This window comes from Marmota flaviventris, chromosome 3 (assembly GCF_047511675.1).
Source record: "Marmota flaviventris isolate mMarFla1 chromosome 3, mMarFla1.hap1, whole genome shotgun sequence".
NCBI classification, from domain to species: Eukaryota; Metazoa; Chordata; class Mammalia; order Rodentia; family Sciuridae; genus Marmota; species Marmota flaviventris.
In genome coordinates, this window is record NC_092500.1 from 72437555 (window position 1) to 72451166 (window position 13612).

Below are 13612 nucleotides of genomic sequence, written 5' to 3' on the forward strand. Positions count from 1 at the left end.
TAACAGGGAGATTAAACAGAATCATAAAACATATCCATCTAAAAGAATATGGGAAAATAGAAAAAATGAAAAAGAAACAAAGTATTATAGTACAAATGAAAAACAAACAGCAAGATGATAAACTTGAATATAACCACATCAATAATTATGCTAAATGTGAATGGTGTAAATATTTCAATTTAAAAGACAGAGCTGGAAAGACTGGATAGTAATTTGCCTAGTTATCACTAGGTTATAAAAATTCAATGCTAGTATTTATATATTTAGTGAACATTTTAAATTGTTTCCTATTCCATGGGGCCCATACCTTTAGTACTAGTGATATTGCCTCAAATACTTTTCTTAAACCCTCCTCATATGACCTTGATAATGAAGTGTTGAAAGTGGAGAAGTCAAAAGACAATTAGAAGAGAGTGTGATATGTGTTAGAGCAGAGAAGTTTGATTCTTCTCTGCATACCTGGAAATAATGGTAATTCTCTTAAAATATCCACAGAATGACCACAACTTACTTTGCTTTGCTTGCATTGATGATCATTTTCACACCTGCTAAAATACATAAAGATTTTCTGCTAAGCAATTGGTCATTCTTAGTTAAGAATGGAGCAGTGTCTATGTGGTATCCTGCCAAACACACTTTTATGCATTTACTATTTATAGATTCTCACCCACTATAGCAGTAGTTTTCAACTGAGGCCAGTTTTTTTCCCTTGGGGACACTTAGCAATGTCTGCAAATACTTTTGGCTGTCACAACAAGGGTAGGATGCTACTGGACAGCTAGTGGTACAGGCAAGGAATGCTGTTAAATATCTTACAATGTGCAGGGCAAAATCGCAAAGAATCATTCAGCCCAAAAACTCAATATTGCCTTGGTTGAAAAGCTCTGAATTTGGACAACCGATTCATCTCGATTTTCTCAAAACTTTCCAAGTTTTGGTACTGAAGGTCTTGCATTTCAGGATCTCCCTGAGGTAAACTGTGAAAATGGCCACCCTCAACTTCTAACCACTAGTATTAGAAAACCAGATTTTCTGCAGTTGTTCCCTCTGGTTTGAACATTCAGACTCCTATAGTAATATGATGAAAATAATAATCAGCACGACCATATTTTGCCCAGTATTATGCCAAATACCTGTATTATCTTTTTAAATCATCTTAAAAATTATATAAATTACCATCTCTTTATTCTACAATGGAAAATAGTAGGATTACATTAGGTAAATTGTCCAACTTACATACTGGTTACAGAATTAGAATTATCAAACAAGGTATATATAACCCCCAAGAATAGTAAGCGTATTCATATTTCTCAAGATTGAAAATATTTTCAGTGTGTCAACCTGGCTGCATTGCTTGTATTTATAAGGATAATTATCTAAATTACAAGTCAAACAAAATTATATTTGATATAAATATGGCTTTCATTTTCTGATTTGTTGTTGGTTACAACTGTGCATAAGTTTTGAGCTGGTATGAATATTCAGCTTTATTCTATGGAAAAGTATGGAATTTGAAACCAAAGAAATATGAGAGGAGATCCATAGTGAATTACTTAATTTCTCATGGGGGTAATAGGTAAATTAAATAAGGTAACCTTTCTAAAGTCTGCTATAGTATGCCTAGTATGGCAGAGAATTCCATGAGTGGTACCTCTAATTAATGCACAATATGAGGAACCAGCTTGATTTAAATAATCATAGATTAGTTTATTCATGACATTTTCATTAGTAGGGAAGGAATATAATATTAATAGTCTAATACGTTGGAAAGCATTTGAATATAGAAAGGATTGGAAGAAATTCAGCTTAGTTACTTATATACTATAAAAATATAACATTAATTTTCTAAAAAATTAGGAAAATAATACTCTTTGCTAAACACTTTAAAGACTATAATGACACAGAGCATACACATTGTCCTCCCATTCTTAAAAAAATCAAATGCTCCCTTGAAAATACTGTTTGAATGACAAATATTCAGTGATGGAAATGAAATATCTGCTTTGTCTGTAGTCAGCAATCAGACAGCCAATTAAACAGGTGCAGTTCTGTTCTCTGTTATTTGTAGGTGGAAAAGCCTGGCTCCTGATGTAAAGATGCATTCAGAATTGCAATATAATTAAAATGACCAAATTATAATATACTGAATAGACAGGTGTAAGAAAAATCATTTTTTTTTTCTGTGTAAAGCAACAGTAAGCTTAACTTAGTGGGAAAAAAACCTCCACCAGCAGTCTAAAGTTCTCTGATGAATGAAATGGTATTTGTGAGAAAGGGGTACAAAGGGAGGGTAGCAATTGTGAAAGAATTACCATGGCCAAGCAGGGTGATTTCCTTGGGAGATGTAAGATTAAACTCTCCATCTCTGAAAAAGATTGTTCCACCTTTGTGGTGAACAACAAATGGACCAAGAATACCACATAAAAGTAAAGAGGCATGTCATCAGATGTCAATCCAAAGACACCAGAATTTCCATTGTCAAGAGCGTAGAGGAAGATGGGGTAACCAAGTTCTAAATTAGAGTGCATTCCATTCTCTTTGGAAGATTTACCCATTTATTCCTTTACTTTTTCCTCTCATATTATTTGTCTCCTTTGACTGGATTTCAAGCCACTCTGACCACTGCTTCTCTTTTTGTTTTCATTCTGGTTATAGAGAGAAGTAATTATTGAATCTGTAAGTCAATCAGGTGGATTTAGAACAAGGGCAACTTGTACTGAAATTATGATTGCTTTTTCCTTCCACTGAGGTTTATTCAATTTGACAGCTGTCCACAAAACTGGATTCAGAGCTACAATAATTGTTGAGGAGAATGAATGTGGATACCAGGACTCATTGGGGTATTTGAATACTGTGGAATGACCAGGAGAAACTAAAAAATAATGACCTCTAGGCAGGGGTAAATAATTTTGTAGATCTTATTGTTTATATAAATTTGAGGAGGGCTTTATACAAAATAAAGCACACACACACACAAAAGAGTATTTAGAAGGAAATAAAAACAAGTCTAGCTGGAATTTTGGAGACTAAATTCTTTTCATGAATTTCATTCAGAGGTACTTATTTATTGCAAACTCAGCTTCTTCCCTGCCCCCACCCCCATAACTCTTTAAGTCCCAGAGATTCCTGGCATACACAGAGGCTCTTGAAAATGAGGCCTGGTCACCAAGCTCCATTGGTGGCTTCCTCTACCTACCAGAACTTTCTAGTATAGCTTATTTATTTTATTTTATTTTTTGTTTGAAGAGTCTAAAATTACTGTGAAACAAAAGGAATAGAAAACTTTCAATCTAATACTTACCTAATAGCCAGCACCTCTCATCTCTCTGGATGCTTGTATCATGCTGAGGTTTTTAAGTTCAGGGTTGTTGTCCAGGCAAGCCTCTTGCTGCCCATCACATCACATGCTCACAGCAATATCTCTCCTCCATCTCTCTCTCTCACTTTCATTAAAATATTATAGTTATACATAATATTTGGGTTCAACCTGACAAAATCATACATGTGTAGAATTCATTTTTAGTTCAAGTTATCACCTTTTTCTCTCCTTTCCTTCCTCCTCTGAATCTCTTTCCTCTACTGGTCTTCCTTTTGCTCATCTATTTATTCAGTTTTGATTGATTCTTTTTACTTATACATAAAGGTGAAATTCCCTCTGGTATATTTATATATGCATATAGCATTATTTTTTGAAATCCATTTACAATTTCGTTTCATTGTTTTACTTATGGATATCCAGTTTCCCCAGCATCATTTGTTTAAAAAGCTTTTCTTCAATGTATATTTTTGGCACATTTGTGGAGTCTCAGATGGCTAAATATATGAGCTTGTTTCTGTGTCTTTTATTCTGTTCAGCTGGTCTTCATGTCTATTTTGATGCCAATACCATATTGCTTTTGTTACTACAGCCCTGTAGTAACAAAATAATTTCTGATAAGATATTGTGATGCCTCCTGCATCACTCTTCTAGCCTCAGTATGAGCAGTAGCTCTAGAGGATCTCAGTCCTAGTGGGGCTGGGGGAGCTGGGGAGGAGGGGGAGCGGACCGCGTCTCACACTGATTGGCCAGGCCAACCCCTAGGGGCGGGCTCTTCCCCGGCGCTTGCCTGGCTGGAGGAGGCTATATTGCCACGGTTCCTGCTAGGTCGAGTAGCTTCCCCGCGCTGAGCTGGACTTAAGGAGAGGGATTCCGAGCGCTGTGTGGGCGCAGAAAGGGGAGCAAAGCTGCCAAGAGGGAGCCAGGGGCTGTGGGGCTGCAGTGCGATGAAGCTGCGGCTCAGGGAGAAGAGGCTGGCGGTGTGGCTAGACTGGCCGGCGCGGGGCCCGGGCTACTTCTCGGGAGGCTGCTGAGGCGCCGGGGCGGCCGGCGGGAGAGCGGAGGGCGCGAGGGAGGAGAAGCAGCGGAGCGCAGGGGAAAGCCGGCTAGGCGGCCTGTGGCTCCGGTTGGTCTCCCTGGTTGGGATCCCCTGGGTGGAACCATGCGGGTGGCCAAGTGGCTGACCGGGCTGCTCTACCAGCTTTCGCTCTTCATCACCAGGTCTTGGGAAGTTCATTTCCACCCCAGACAAGGTAAGGTTACCGTGGGGGGCACTTCAGCAGCAATGGGGGCCGAGGCCAGAGTGGGACATGAGTATGGAGGGGGCGAGCAACTCTGTGGGTTGAGGGACTCTGGAGCTACAGGAAATCCCGGGACTCCAGGACCATTTAGTCCTAAGCATCCCGAGAGATCTTGGTTGCACCGGATTTCGAGGAATCGCGCGCACTGGGGACACATCTTATTCCCTTGACCACGCGGCTGGGGCGCGTGGGGCAGGGTGGCGCTTGAACCCAGAGGGCACAAGTGGGTGGCGGCAGAGAAGCCAAGAGGGATCGGGGTAGGAGGTGGGCTGCCCAGGGCAATAAGTGGCAAGGTCTTTGCTTAGAACAAATTGGGGTGTGGGAAAGCAGATCATGAACAGTCTCAACAGGCGCTTGAGGGTGTGTGGGTGTGTACGCTATCGCCTGCCTGAGTGCATCTCTTCCGACCCTGGGTGTACCAGGATCTTGGGACTTTTAGCGGAGATGACTGGTTGAAGAAATTTGGGGTTGGGAGCGCATGAGGTTTCAATGGCTATATCGCTGTGGCTGCAGAAGCTCTGGTGAAAACACTAGCCTCCTACGAAGTGGTGACCCCGGCGCGGGTCAATGAGTTCGGTGAAGTGTTCCCTCAGAGCCGCCACTTCAGCCGGAAGAAACGCAGCTTTGAGGCTCTGGAACCTACTCCGTTCAGGACCCACTACCGCATCAGCGCCTATGGGCAGCTCTTCCAGCTGAACCTGAGCGCGGACTCGACCTTCCTTGCTGCGGGCTACACCGAAGTGCACTTGGGAACCCCCGCGCGCGGCGCACAGGAGCACAGCGCTGCGCCCCCAGACTTGCGCCACTGCTTCTATCGCGGTCAGGTCAACGCGCGGGAGGATCAAACAGCGGTCTTCAGCTTATGTGGAGGACTGGTAAGCTTGCTCTGATCCCTGGGCATTTTCCTGCGAGCCGGGCAGTGGGGTTTTTAGTTGACGTTTGATGACTTAGGAGTTCATGGTGGGCCACCAGAGGAATTAACATATAGATAAAGCCAAGCTAAAGGCCACTCCGTTGGGGAGAGGAGTTTGGAAATCTTTAATGCCAGGATGAGCAAGTCCCTGCCTGCAGGCTAAAATCACGCCTCTGAGCAAAGCTGAGAGAGCATCTTTACTACAAGTGTCAGAAGATGGAGTGGTGATGGGCCTCAGGTAGTGTGGCTTGTGGGGGTTGTGCTATAAGTGGAGTCTGATTTCCAACAGCAGGGCTGGCTATTTTGTTTAAATGCACCCATACCTGGTCACCTGCTGAGGCAGAACCCTCTACATTTACTTAAATTTGGTAAATTAACTGGAATGTAGAATGATAAGAGAATGAATATGTGTGGAATGAAAAGGTTCACACTGGCAAGGTTTGAAAAGAACTTTGTTTGGTTGATAGTATAGGGATGACCATTCATCTGTGAAGTACAGAACAGGGAGGAGGTAGAATCTATTTAAAATGCATTGCACCTGCAAGGTTCAAGTGATCTAAAAAGACCTGCATCCTGCAAATGAGAAATGATCATTAGTGTTAGAAGAATAAAGGACAAAGATAGTTTTAAAACTTTACTGAGGAGAAAGGAAATGAAATAAAATATTCAACTATTTGATTTGTTTCTCTCCCATTAAAACATATTCTCAGCTTTTTCCCCGTGAACATAAGCAGTCTGCTTAAGCCCAGAACCTCTTTTCAGTAATTATTTTAAACATACAACATAACATACATAATATTAAAAAGAAAGTCAATTAAATTCATTAGTCAAAATATTACAAAGCCAATTTGTGATATAGTAACATATACTTGCTTATTAACACATTAAATAATAAAAGCTATTAGTCTATTTACTACTGTACTTTTGTGGTTGATGAACGTAAGCAATTCAGATAGCTACATGAACTCTAATGTAATATGAAAGTGTCAATTTATTGTTATCAAAGCCACAATGTCTGTGATTTCACTTATAGTCATAATTGGAAGAAATGTTCAGCTATCAGAGGTTAGTGAGAATTAAGCCGTAATTTTTTTTTTTCCATCCAGTTTCTTGGAACCCCAGGTTAAGGACGTTTACTCTAAAACAGATCTTAGCTCACTTCATCAGTGACTCCTTTGAAAAAATGTATGTTCAAGAAGAATCAAGAACTAAGGGGGCTGGGATTGTGGCTCAGTGGTAGAGCGATCGTCTAGCACATGGGAGGCCCTGGGTTCGATCCTTAGCACCACATAAAAATAAAACAAAGGTATTATGTCCAACTACTTCTAAAAAATAAATATTTTTTTTAAAAAAAGAACTAAGAATTTGGTTAAAGGGTTCTAGTGTTTTCAAATACTGTCAATATTTTTAAGCAAAAACCAATCAACAAACCAAAACAACCATACTTTTAGAAAGGTATTCAAAGATATTTTTAGAACATATTCACTATTTATTATATGATTGAATAAAAAATTAATAAAAGGTCTCTCCAAGCCAAATGAATAACTTCCTTGCAGGTTTAAGATGTCTTCTTGGGTGAGTGTTGGCCACTACTAAGTAAATTTGGATTCTTTGCTCTTTTTCAAGCTATTATCTTGAGTTGTATTTACACAAAATGCCTTGAACAATTTCCTTCCTTTCTGCTGTAGATAAACGTAAAATATCTGCAACATCAGAATGGCAGAAACATACTCTAATATTTACACAGTCAATTATACTTCAAAGGAAAAAATTCTCTTTTCTATAGCCTTTTAAAATAATGTTTAGTTTGTCTGGAAAATCTAGATTTACTACTGCAAATTTGTCATGGTCAATATATTTTCTTGATTCAGTATTTTAGAGCTGTTTCTCTCAGTCCATATGGGAAACAGTATTAGGAATGATGTTTTTGCTCATTTTGATTCACAATATTGATGTAATTCAAATTATTTTTTCCATATTCCCTTTTAGAATTCATCTTTTCTTGTCACTGTGCCAGTTTAGATATAGTTGCCTAAGTCATCATCCTGGATTATTAATCCTATATTTAAATGCTATTTGCTTTTGATAACTTTAGTGATACTTTCAGGTTTTTTAATTTAATATTTAAAAATTAATTGCATACCTACATAAAGATAAAAATTTTCCAATGATATAATAAATAACAAGAGGTATCAAGATCTAAATAGATAACTTTTCAGTAGTTTGATCATAACCAATTTTAAGTCTGAATTATTAGAATTATTTTAGTGGCATTTCTTTGAGTTTTTCTATTTCTGATATTAGCACTAAAACACTTAATTGCTACTTATTTGTAATTGTGAATATTTCTAACCTGATCTAACATTAACTTTCTTTAGATGAATAGTTTCATCAAAGAGAAGCACTTTTGGCAGATTTTAGAATCGATTTAACATTATATCAGATTCTTCTTTTTAGTCTCAGATTAGTATTTAATCTTTATATCTGGATAAAATTGTGGTACCCACAGCCTGGGCCTGGTGTTTGTAGATAGATGTTGATATAAAGTCTAAGAACTAAATAATACCAACCTTCTGGTCCTGCTCCTCACTTCCTAACTTACCTTTGTTTCCTTGTGTACTTAATAATGGTCTAGCTTGACCAATGTTAATCTATTAGACACTGTTTGCAGTTTGCTGAGGGACTTTTGGAGTTGTCTTATTAACTTAGAAATCTCTTCTTTCTCTAATTACTTTTTGCTTTGCTTTAGTTTTGCTTCAAATTGTGATGTTGCATTGTATTAAATGTTTTCCTGAATATTTTGAAATGAGCATTTGATGTTATTTTTTCTTGCTTTTTTTTTGGTTTTTTTGTTTTCTTTTGTTGTAGTTGTTTTTATTTTCTTTTGGTACCGGGGATTCAACCCAGTACCAAACCCAGTGTTTAACCACATAGTCACATCCCCAGCTCATTCTCTTTTTATTTAGAGACAGGATCCCACTAAGTTACTTAGGGCCTCACTAAGTTGCTGAGGTTGGCTTTGAATTTGTGATCCTCCTGCTTCAGTCTCCTGAGATGTTGGGATTACAGGAGTGAGCTATTGAGCCTGGCTCAATGTATATCATACACTGTTGATTCAAGCATACATTGATCATTGATGACAACTGACCATATACAGGGCCATAAAATGTTCTGAGATATTTATATTATTTGGGAGAAAGGCGAGGAAATTGTACTGTTTTGTTCTTTAAGTTCCTGGTGATATCCTTCTTCCAAGTCTGTTTGAACCTTTCTGGTACCAGCAGCTGAATTCTGGGCCTGAGAACTTAATAGCCTTTCCTTTCTTGCTCAGTTATAGCTCCCTGGTCTTGTTGGCTGAGTTCTGGCTGTAATACCAGTTTGATTTCTTGTCAGGCTGATGCATTGTACAGTCCTAAGACACAGGGTTACTTTATTCCTGGTGCAGTATCTTCTCCAGTTAAGCTAGTTTGGTGATGCTATGGTAATCTTCCAGATCTCCCCGAGGGTGCGAAACCTTCTATGGCATTTGAGAGTTAATGCCATAAATAATAGCTTGAGTTTTCCTTTTGCCAAACTCTTTTACACCTCCAGTTTCTCTGTGTGGAGAGAACTGTTTCAGAAAATCTCTTTTGAGTCCTACATATTAAGCAGGCTAGAGCACTTCTCTTGGCCATCTATTTCAACAATCTAATATGCCTTCTGATTCTGGAATTTTAACCTACGTAAGAGACATTAGCACATAGACATCTTACCATTTCTTTCTTTGGCTTCTCTTGCCTTTTTCTTCCCAAACTCTATGGAGGACTCTTTTGTATTTTCTTTAGTTGACCCATCACTTTTCCATCTTCCCATTTGGGGTAGCATCTACCCTTCCATCCTCTGGTGACTGCTGGGGAATGTGACTTTTAAAGGAAAGGAACAAAAATTCAAATCAATACTTTGAAAATATTATCTCTGTCCAATCATTTGTTCAAACTGACACTTCAAAGTTTCAGTGTTGAGTTTACCTAAAACATGTGAACTAATGGTTTTTTTTTCAATTTCTATATTTCATCCTTACTCTGTCACTTTTTGAAGTCTTTGTATTTACACGTTTTCTCTTTTACTGAATCACTGAACCATAACTACTGTTGTTTAGTTTTCTTCCCAAGTGTTGGGCACAACAACCAGAAAGGGCTGAGTCTACCAGAAATTTTCTTTCTTTAACATGTGTAACTCCTGCTTTCCTAGTCTTTCCTTCTCTATAGTCGTTCTTTCCCACAAGTATGAGTATTTATTTATGTTATGATATACACTTTTCTGAACAGAGATTTATTTATACATCTTCAAAATCTATGGTAGATATGAAAATGAAGCTGGATCTTAAAATTATCTATGAGTAGTGTAATAGCTAATCAACCACCATTATTAACCAATTGATAGAATATATAGTTATCAGGATTTAATATTCCTATATTTAACTGTAAACTTATATAACATTGAAAAATGTTCTTGCCAGAGTTGGAGTCAATATTTCATAAATTGTGGTGTTATTGTCATGTACTTGCCAGGATGTGATGCATACATTTTCCAGAGGTTATTCCTGACAATCGCCCTGTCATTGGTAGCTCTCTTCTCATATTACCTAGGGGTTCCCTTCTTCCAAAGTCCCGTAGGGATTAACTTGACCACCTAGTCAGCTAACTTCACTATTTCTTGGTGGGATTTGAAGCAATGCAGTCTTTTTGGTTGAAGGAAACAGTTTCCAGATGTCATAAAACCAGAAACTGCATCTGGCTTATACAGTTTTCTCAGAGAGCAGCTTGCAGTGGCTATGTGAAACTTATTTGAAGTTTCACATAGGAACCATTCTGCAGCCTGTCAGGCTCTCCTGCTCTTGGATGACTGATTATTGAGTTGCTCTAGTAATTTCTTGTTCAAACAGGAAATAAAAGTATGGAAACTATCAATGGTGTCTGTACTATTTTTTGTCTGCTCTGGAAAAATTAAGTTTTATCAGTTTCCAAATTTCCTACATTCCCATAACTAATATAGTCCCAGATCATTACATATGCCATTTTTTATTTATATTTTGTTGGAAAAAACTCGTAATGGTTTTAGTTATTCATGTGCTTGCTCAAATACTCGATCATACCACAGTAGAGAGAATTCCCTATACATGTACTTTCAACATTCTAGAGTGTTGTGATTCAGGTTTCAAGAAGCAAATGTAAAGATGGAGTTTTGTTCAACGGAAGTACCTGTGCTAGAGAAACTAAGGGGAGACTTGGGGATAGGGTCATGTAAGTGTGAAACAGGTGAAGCCAGAGAATGAAAATGTTGGGTAGAAACACCCTCGGCCACTTGGAAGTACAAGCAATCCAGCAAAGCCCTCCTTGAGCCAGACATGGCTGGGAGAAAAATCTCATACCTTCTCAAAATAAGTCTGTTTGGTGTTCCTGCCACATTTGGTTATTGACAGGGAATAGTTTGGGGAAATAATGGTGAGGTAGCAAATGTTGATGGGTTTCAAAGTGCCTTTGTCCACTATGTTTGACACTCTCAGAGTCACCACACAGTGACACCATGCACATAAACACTTAAGACACAATCTATTAAGTGCTGTTAAAAGAGTGTATAAAAAGTTCTATGAGAACTTTGAGGAAAGAGGTGTTAAGGGAGTTGTTGAGGAAGGTTTCTGTTATAGTTTAGATATGAGGTGTCCTTAAAACTCATATGAGAGACAGTGCAAGAATGTTTAAAGGTTAAGTGATTGGGTTTTTAGAGCCTTAATCTAATTGGTGCATTGATCCACTCAAATGGGTTAACTGGGTGATAACTGGAAGCAGGTAGAGAGTGTGGCTAGAGGAGGGAGATCACTGGGAGGCATGATTTTGGGGGGTATTTATTTGGTCTCTGGCAAGCCAAGCTTAGCCTCTCAGCAGCCTGGTGGTGATATTCTGAGCTGCTTTCCTCCTCTGCTATGATGTGATTCCTTACCTCAGGCTCAGAGTAATGGAACCATCCACCCATGGACTGAAATCTCTTAAACCACGAGTACCAAATAATTTTTTCCTCCTCTAAAATTGTTCTTTTCAGGTCTTTGGTCACAGAGGTGAAAAAGCTGACTAAAACAGTTTCTCCACTAGACATTGAGGGATAGTGAACAATAGGGTAGATTTCACAGGAAGGGTTAAAAGTAGGGTTAGAATCAAATTGTTAAGAGCCTTAAATATATTGCAAAGTTGTGGATGCTTGAACTGTATATTGCAGGATAGTTCTGTGTGATAGGAGGCACATCTCTCCTCAGCAACATGGTGCAAGCTACAGAGAAGGCAGTGAATTACTGAGAACCACTGTTGTAGTCTACTGTGGGTGAGGGAGAAAGGTTACCTGAGTAATATTGTAGTGAATAAGAATAGGTGGCCATGGAAGGTGAATTATTATAAACAGTTGTTCTTTCTCAACTGTGGGGCAGTTTTGTCATTTGGCAATGTCTGGAGGTGTTTTTGTTTTCATACTCAATGGGAACATGAGAGAAGCATAGTACTAGCCAAGTATGGATAGAGACCAGGGTTGTTGCTAAACATACCACAATCCTTAAAAAGCCCCATTATAACAAAGAGTTATCAAACTGTCAGTAGTGCTGAAGGGGAGCAATCTTGTAGCTGACCCATTAGAATTTGCACCATAAGAGAAGCAGACCAAAATGATTCTAATGATAGGGTTTAGATGAATTAGTGATCTCGAGGCCATTAAACAAGAAAGGCAGTGACAAAGGAGCAGGTGAGAAAGAAAAATTCTGGAAACATTTATTTGATTCAATCACAGATTTCCTTTAGTCTTAATAATTATTTAAATTTATATTTGCTCTTCTCTCTGTCTAGAATATCTTTTATTTCAAATTCTTACCTATTCTTTATGATCTATTTTGAGCTTTTCTTCCTTTTCCCAATCCTCTCGGGGCAGTGATGATCAGGCCTTTACCCCACTACTATGCAATATATAATGCATGTATACTTTCAATATATATTGAAGTTACTTGTCTACATTTCTATCCCATTAATAGACTTTAAAGACAGAAAATATAGTCATATTTATTTTAGCGGCTAATGCATTATATAGAAATGCTTAATGTTTGTGAATGAATATGCTAAAATAGTTAATGTTCACTAATATGTGCCAAATATTTAGCTAGTTCTGCTTCATATTAGCCATTCAATGTAGGAAAATTATTTTAGTTGAAGTACTTGGACATTTTTATAATTTGTGTATGATTAAATACTTTCAGATATTACCTAGATTAATTGCATTCCATTTGTCACATTATTCATATAGGCTTACATCACATTCTGGTGGTTTTATTCTTGTTTTTCTTATCATAATTACACTTTTCTATAAAATATATTTCAGCCGTCCAGTTTACACTAAAAGGAAGAAACAGAATGCTCATTCTTTTCAATAAATACTTTATCATTTAGTACCCAGCAACCACTATTAGGTATTGGTCATATAGATTACCTTTCCAATTGGAAAAATATTGTACTTTTAAATTAAAAATATATCCATGAGCTAGATAAATCGTTTATCACCATAGTAAAAGCATAGAGAAGGCATACTGGGTCTTGATGTTTTCAACTTAAAGGAGTCACAAACAATTTCTTTGTATATTCTGTTGATGAGAACTTGTTTCCTGGCTTTACCATGATACAAAAAGTCTGGGAAATGGGGAGTAGTAGTATTCCCATGAAGAAGACAGGAGATAACTAACAGTCTCTACCACAGGCTGCCCTTCCATTTACCAAACAACCCTTTGCTGTTCTCTTGCTACACAGCAGACATACTCTTCTTGTCTATGAATGTTCACAGTTGCACATGTTCTGACTGAGATTCTGTGGTCTCTGAGTAATGCACAATATTCTCTATAAAGTACAGATGTAGATCTTTGGAACTTGGCACTTTGTGAATTAAAAAGACTAATTATTTGCACCCCCTCCAAACCCAGCATGACCAGCATGGGCGGTATCCTAACCTTAACTTCCTGTAGGAAGAAAGCGAGACACCTAGTAGTCACTGATCTACAAAAAATTTTTACTCCTTCTG

At 38.1% G+C, this 13612-nt stretch overlaps 1 protein-coding gene across 1 annotated transcript in view; it reads left to right on the forward strand.

Annotated features, from left to right (window-relative positions):
• The first annotated feature begins 4478 nt into the window (after positions 1 to 4478).
• Positions 4479 to 13612, forward strand: part of Adamts20 (ADAM metallopeptidase with thrombospondin type 1 motif 20) — a 153269-nt gene continuing 144135 nt past the window's right edge. Inside the window, exons 1-2 of the mRNA XM_027934237.3 lie at positions 4479 to 4569; positions 5131 to 5492. Coding sequence (XP_027790038.3) covers positions 4479 to 4569; positions 5131 to 5492 — 453 coding nt within the window. The remainder of the gene's footprint in view (positions 4570 to 5130; positions 5493 to 13612) is intronic.